Source organism: Montipora capricornis, chromosome 3 (assembly GCF_036669925.1).
Source record: "Montipora capricornis isolate CH-2021 chromosome 3, ASM3666992v2, whole genome shotgun sequence".
Classification (NCBI taxonomy): Eukaryota; Metazoa; Cnidaria; class Anthozoa; order Scleractinia; family Acroporidae; genus Montipora; species Montipora capricornis.
The window spans coordinates 3,780,301-3,787,800 of NC_090885.1; the positions used below are offsets into that span (position 1 = coordinate 3,780,301).

At 38.7% G+C, this 7,500-nt stretch overlaps 1 protein-coding gene across 1 annotated transcript in view; it reads right to left on the reverse strand.

The window, feature by feature from the left end:
* The window catches only part of LOC138041065 (allene oxide synthase-lipoxygenase protein-like), a 14,949-nt gene extending 14,187 nt beyond the window's left edge, over window positions 1–762 (reverse strand). Inside the window, exons 1-2 of the mRNA XM_068886841.1 lie at window positions 626–762; window positions 326–404 (exon numbers count right to left, since the gene is read on the reverse strand). Of these exons, the coding sequence (XP_068742942.1) occupies window positions 326–383 (58 nt within the window). The 5' untranslated portion in view covers window positions 384–404; window positions 626–762. The remainder of the gene's footprint in view (window positions 1–325; window positions 405–625) is intronic.
* Window positions 763–7,500: the final 6,738 nt, after the last annotated feature.

The window sequence follows — 7,500 nt, forward strand, 5'->3', positions numbered from 1 at the left end:
ATCAAATGGTATACTCGTAAAATTAGGAAAACGCGCGTAAAATTATTCCCTTATTTCACTCGCCACCATTTGATTACTCATACTAATTTTTTGGGGGGCGACCTTTTATCTGTCGAGTTTCACGGCGCACAAGCGCAAAGTGTCACTGCAACTGCAATGTTTCGCTTCATTTACATCAGATTAAGCCCATGTCAATGTCATCTTATGCAAAAATCCTGTAAGAACATTTGAGCAGTGTTTTTTTAATAAAACGCGCAACCAAGGATTTGATTTCTTTCCGACAGTAATTGCTTTTCGCTTTGTCATGTTTTGAAATATCTCCTACCTGCTTCAGAGCGCTGACAGAGAATAAAGGCGGCCACAAGAACAGCTGGTATCTTCATGATAAACCAGAGAGGGTTCGCCTAAAACGTTTAAATAACACTTTTCACAACTTTGGAGATAAAGAAAAAAGTGTGCTGCTGAAACAGCTTACTACCTCTTGCAAATTAGTTAATGGAAAAACGATAATCTTTTGAAACCAAGACGGAATCGTCAAATTACTTCATCCCATAATTTATTACTCTCTTAAAACATTCATACTTTTTTCTGAAACTCTCAGCAAATTAACAGATAAATAACTCACCGTCCTGGAAATGGAATGAAGTCAAGGATAATAAGTATATCTCGCAGGCGGTGCGTCTTTTTCACTGAACGATCACCCTACTTTTTTGTTGTCAACACTGTGTTGGTCAAATGTTACTGAGGGAAAACCTTTTAATGTTTTATTGTTCCGTCAATAGTGCTTAAGAGTCCGTGAAGATAAGTGAATCACAGGAGCGTGAAACATATTAAAGAAATGCCATAACAAGCGTTTCTCCTTTGATAACCATGAGGGCGCAACATTTAATTTAATAGAGTTTCGTAGAGAACTTAGCGGCAACCTTCCTGTCGGACACAGAGTTAGATTAATTTTTTGACTTGCTTTTTTTTTTTAACCGTGTACCGCTTTATACTCAAGTTGCATTGATAAAGACGGTATCCGGTGTAATTGTCGATAACTGGCAATCCCACACAGTTCATAATTATTATCTATTTACTCTATTAAATATTGTTGCTTGTCTTTAGCTGAGAACCTTGTAATTCAGCTCTAAAGTGCTGACAAAGGATTGGATAAACGATTATTATTATTATTATTATTATTATTATTATTATTATTATTATTATTATTATTATTATTATTATTATTATTATTATTATTATTATTATTATTATTATTATTATTATTATTATTATTATTATTATTATTACAACAGCGGGTCTGGGCATACCAGATTTGAGAGCTGAGGCACCACAACAGGTTGCTGCTTCGAAGTCAGTAACTACTGTGCACGTAGATTCTATCACATCGCAGAGTACATTTATCGCGTCAGGCGAAAGATCTACGGAAGAGCTTAAGAGACATCATCAGCCACTTAAGAGGGCGCGTGACCAAAAGAAAATGGAAAGCATTGACTCAACTCTCTCCCCAGATCTGTTGCGACAACCGGTAGTTAATCAATCGAGAGACAAGGGCGCAAGTTCTTGGTTAAATGCGATGCCTCTCGCAGATCAGGGCCTAGCCCTGAATAAGCAGGAGTTCAGAGACTCGCTAGGCTTACGGTATAATTTGCCTCCAGTCGATCTACCAAATCTATGCGTGTGTGGGATAAATTTACCGAGGCCATGCCCTCTCATGTAAAAAGGTGTCCTTTGTAGCGCAGAGACATGATGGTGTCCGTAATTTATTAACGGAATTCATCACTAAGGTCTGCAACCATGTGGAAATCGAACCACGCCTTCCACCCCTCGACAACGAGTGGCTACATTTGAGAAGTGCTGTCACAAGCTCTGAGGCAAGATTCTACATCAAGGCGGGAGGTTTCTGGTCAAGAGGAATTACGCACGTTAACTCCAAGTGTTAACAGAACAAGACAACATCTGAAGTATTGAAGGAGCAAGGGGACGAGAAGAAACGCAAGTACCAGCGGCGGGTGCTTGATGTACAGCTGGGTTCATTCACACCTTTAGTGTTTGAAACCAGTGGCGCAATGGGAAATCAAATCCTTTGGTGACACTTCCAAGGCCTCCTATCACTACAGGTACGACTTCTATCATTTTGAGTTTCCACAGTCTTCCGATCTCTCTCTTCAAGTCCTGGTATTTTTCCACTTTTCCCTTTCTTTTCCCCCTACTATTACATCAGCTGGTACAGCAATATCAATGATTATCCCCTTTCGCTCTTTCTTGTCAATTACAATTATGTCTGGTCGTCTTGCCTCTATCACATTGTCACACTGAACATTGATATCCCCCAAATTTTGACTTCTTCATTTTCTACTGCTTCTTCTGGGACATGTTCATACCACTTTTCCGTATGCTCCAGTTTATTCTTCTTACAAAAATCCCAGTGGACTTTCTTTGCTACATTGTCGTGTCGCCTCTTATATTCTTTCTGAGCCAATTTCTCACATCCACATACTAAGTGTTGCACGCTTTCACATTTTTTTTCACATAATCTACACAGGGGGCTTTCACTGGTCTTATCGTAGTGCTGTGCGGCACATAACAATGCTTCTGTCCCAATCTTCAGATCACATTTGGATAACCATTGCCAAGTTTTATTCTTATCAACATTCTCCGGCATTTCCCTGACAAACTGTCCATACATTTTCTTTTCAGTCCAGTTTTGTTTAAGGTCTTTTTCTATCTGTTTCTTAAATCCTTCACTCGTTACTATAATTATTATTATTATTATTATTATTATTATTATTATTATTATTATTTATTATTGTTTACAGTGCTATTAATTGCTTCTTTCAGTCTCCTTGAACGGGGGCCAATCCTTGGTCCTGAGGTACCAGGTGACTTTTTTATTCAGTTGATGGACAGAAACCTTCTCAGTATGTGCGCCGTTCCTTGGAGGACGATCTTTTGCAGCTCATTAATGCTGCTGGTTCCAGGGATCTTTCCTAAGTTCTGGTCCATTCCCTCTCTAATAAGTCCCAGCGCACCAACAATAACCAGCACAGTCTCTGTTCTCATTCCCCACATCCTCACCATGTCGATCTCTAGATCTTTGTACTTTGAGAGCTTTTCAATGACTTTCGTTGAGGTGTTTCTGTCGGCTGGTACTGATACATCTATAAGTTTGCAACATCGGTCAGCATGGTCTTTGATCACTATATCAGGCTTATTCGCTGACAGTTCCCTATCAGTATGTATCTGCATATACCAGAGAATTGTGATTTCTTCGTTTTCGGTAACTGTCTCGGGCTTGTGTTCATACCACCTGTCTGGGACTTTAACATTGTAATGCTGACATGCCTTCCTCTAGATAATCAGTTTTCGCAAGTTCGGGACAGCCAGATATGATGTGAGCTATCTATTCTTCGTGCTTGTGACATATTCTGCATAGTGGACTGCTGCCGTCTTTAACAATCTTTGCAAAATAGTACTGGGTAGGGAGGCTTTGGTCCCGGGCTGCAATATTATCAGTCCCTCTGTTTCAGCTTTCAGTCCCGTACTTCTGAGCCACTGGTTGGTTTTATATCCATCAACATCTGCTTCCCTTAATCTTTTGTGGTATCTTCCGTGCAGTTCTATTTTCTTACCACTGCTTCAATACTATTTCTTGGGCCTGCTGTTTTGCTTTCTGTTTTACTTTGCCAGCAAACTTAGTAATTCGTTCATTTGCTTCCCTCTCGAGGTTTGGTACCTCAAATTCTCTTTTGAATTTCTCTGCCTCTTTTTGTATGGAGTAAAGCAACCTCGTTCCCAGGACCTTTTCCCTTCCCTGGCTTCCCCGCCTCACCCCCAAGCCAGGGAAGGGAAAAGGTCCTGGGAACGAGGTTGGGAGTAAAGCTTCTTTTTGGTCTCATGTTGAAGCACTAGTTGGAGCAGAGCATCATCAGTGTTTCTCAGAATTTTTTCCAGCCCTATTGTAGTAGATTTGTACGCGGTTTCTAACTTGGTCAAGCCTCTTCTTCCAATTCTCCTGGGGAGATGCATTCTGTTCACGTCTGCCTTCGGGTGGTGCATTCTGTGGATGGTAAGTAGCTTCCGTGTTTTTGTGTCCAGCCTCTTAATCTCAATAATTTTCCAGTTGAAACTGTAGGTGACAACGGGCACAGCTAGGGTATTGATAGCTTCAAATCTGTTGGCAGCGTTCAATTCACTTTTCCTTTATTATTATTGGAGACTTTCTTGAAATATCCTCAAATGATTTTACAACCTTTGCGGGCCTGTAGGCCTGGGCAATGGTGCTCATGTTACTATCCTATAAAACCTTATGACTATGGTCAATCTAAGAAATTACGGTGTAATATTGTAAAACTAAAAAATAAAAGTAGCAAAATTCATAGAATCATCCTTATAAAACAGAAACAAAAATTTAAAAAACAATGCAAATAAGATACTATATATATCTTCATCATCCATAAACGGCTTTAACCAAAATCAGTTTATGAGAGAAACCTTTTTACTATTTCACAGTTTTGGGAGATGATCCACTTTTGCGAGCGTTCAATAGTTGTCTTTGCTAAGTTGTTATCCAATATGCTGGTAAGTTCTTCTTCAAGATCCTTGTAGCAAACTTCGAGAAAATCAAAGACTACTGTAATGAGCTTAACTTTATGACCTGGGTATAAGTTCTTAATACCTAGTTTTAAATCTATATATTTATCTTTCTTGTATTTAGTTCTCATTGTGATATTTTCCTGGGTTGCATATTGTTCCTTCTATGATGATTCCTTCTTTATTCTTTTTGTCCAATACACTGAATTCCGGTCTATTTGCGCCATTAATTGGATATTTTTCCAATTTCCAGGGTATGTCTCACAAGATCGTTGCCTCGTTATTCTCTTGGCTTGGTTGCGGATAAGATTGCTTGTACCACGGATTAGAATACTCAGATTCTTCAAATTTGTATCTTTCCACTAAAGCATGGTAAACGGGGCGTAGCATTCTGTCGTGTCGTGCTTTATACAGTGACTGTGCTATGTGAGAACAGCCACACAGAACGTGTGATACTGTCTCCTGATCTTTAAAACAGAGTCAGAAGGACAAGTCGTCTACTTGTTCGTGTAACTTTTGTGATCTATAGGTCTTTGTGTTAACAAGTTGCTGTCTAATGCTTGTATCTACTAACATAACTATATCCGAATGTTCTTCTTCTGTCTACAGACGTCGTACGAGTGGGCTGATACTTCTGGATCCGGCCAGTGTTGAGTCACAAACTTTCCGATTTATGGCTGTGTCATGACTTTACTTTCGGGTTTCTTCATACTTGCTTTATGGATGATCTGCTTTATTTTCCTAGGTTCTTTAACGTTTTCACTATTGTTACGTTGTCAGTGCCTTCCAAGACTGTTGCGACATCTTCAAAGTGGCAATTGAGTTTTAGTTCTTCTGCATATCTTTTGCCATCTTTGAATACTGACCGCAAGTTTCTCTTTTCTTTTTCGTTTTGGAATTATTATTATCATCATCATCATCATCATCATCATCATCATCATTATCATTATTATTATTATTATTATTATTATTATTATTATTATTATTATTATTATTATTATTATTATTATTATTATTTGTCTTCCCACAACTAAACCGATTTTTAAAAAGCTGGTAATGTTCAACTGAGTATCAAGTTGCAACCCGCAACCATAGATGTTCACACAAATGACGAGGGCTTTCAGAATCTCTGCGTTAAATCAAGACAACATTCCCTTTGAGTGGATAGGTGCGCATTAACGAGATAACTATGCGTAGAGATTTTCAAATGAACTGGGTCGTGATAAATTCAACAGCGAAGGGTGCATGCAAATCAGTGTTAGAGTAGCAACATTAATGATTGATGAGACCATTACAACCGCACCCCGATTATCTGAACTTACTTTTGTTGGACGATAACTTCCTGGGAGAAAGGGGAAGTGACTCCAACACTAAGTTTGTAAGGTATACAACTCCTTATATATGTTCTTAGTCTGACTGATCAATAAAGTGCCAATCAAACGTCAAAATGACGCCTGTCAGACGCACTACGCCTGCGCGTTAGCTCATTAACATATATTTTTTACAACAAAGGAAATCGTCGTTTCGACAGTATTTTACAGGTTTGTCAACATGAGATTAGCACGATCGGAGTATGACAAGTTTCAAAAATTACAGGAAACGAGTTACAATATCTAGAATCAAGTTACACAGCAGATTTACGGAGAAAATGGCGATTTATGATTCTTACGTAACGGAAGTTAAACAATAGACAAAAGAAGGAAAGGACGAGCATAAGTGTTCCAGGAAGACCAGAACAATAACTATGATTACAAGTGCTATTTTTAATTACTTTAAAATATAAGACTACAGATTAAAACTCTTATTGAAAACTCAAAGAAGACCGCTGTTATCATGAATTAAGACTGAAAACTAGAGGAGGTCAAAGGAAAAGAACAAAAAATGAGCTATGACAGAAACAGATACTATTTCCAGAAAATGACTGAAAAAGGATCTACCACTACGCGTACGAATGAGCAAACACTCACTTTCTAAATAGGAAAACTAATTTAAACATTCCCTTTGAAAAGGCCGGTTGCTCTGGTGTGTAAAACACTTGTCTCACTCCAAATCTCCTGACACAGGAGAAGATACACATTGATCGCGCCCAAAACAGCGGAATCCCAGGTACTAAAAAACTATCTTCTCACGCCAGAGACGGAATGCCTATTGATGTTTTGCTGTATAACACTTCAGAAGGTCAACATGTATTTTCTTTTCAAAAACTTTAAAGTACATGCATAGCGAATCCCAACAACAACCAAAGTTCCCTTACCATTTCTATCTAAAATAACATGTATGTCACTGCTGACAATTTTTATCAGAACAATTTGTGGGAGGCAAAAGATGCAACATCAGCTTTTAGAAAATATATAACGTAGGGTGGTTGAGGGAGAGAGGATTTCGAAATTTTTGCGTATGAACTTCTGCAAATTCTGTTTACGCTCCTGAACTCGTGTAGGAAATGTTACAAATGTTTTTCTTCACAAGTCAGATAACGTCGTCAACGTGCTCTTAGAACGTAGACATAATATTGCCATCAATTTCTTTAGTTTTTGCCAAATGATTAACTCTCATTCTACAGTATGCAGCTGCAAATCAATGGACACGTGTACGACAAAGTTCAATGTTACACGAAATCACATGACTGGCGCTTGATCACGTGGCCTAAACCAGAGAGGACAGCTTGAGGGATTTTCCGTGACTGTTCTGTGGCGGGCCACTGGCAACCATTTTTTGACCTCAGCGTCATCCTGTCTTGTATTCACGCTCCTTTACAACTTAACAGCGCCTTAAGTGATTACATAAGCATGAAAGCTAAAACCCCTGTACACGTTGCCATGCCAAAACGATGAGAAACTCGTGGAGATAAGCCTGAATATGTTTTAATTATTATGAGTGTTTGAAAGTGTTCCTCGCAATGAAAAA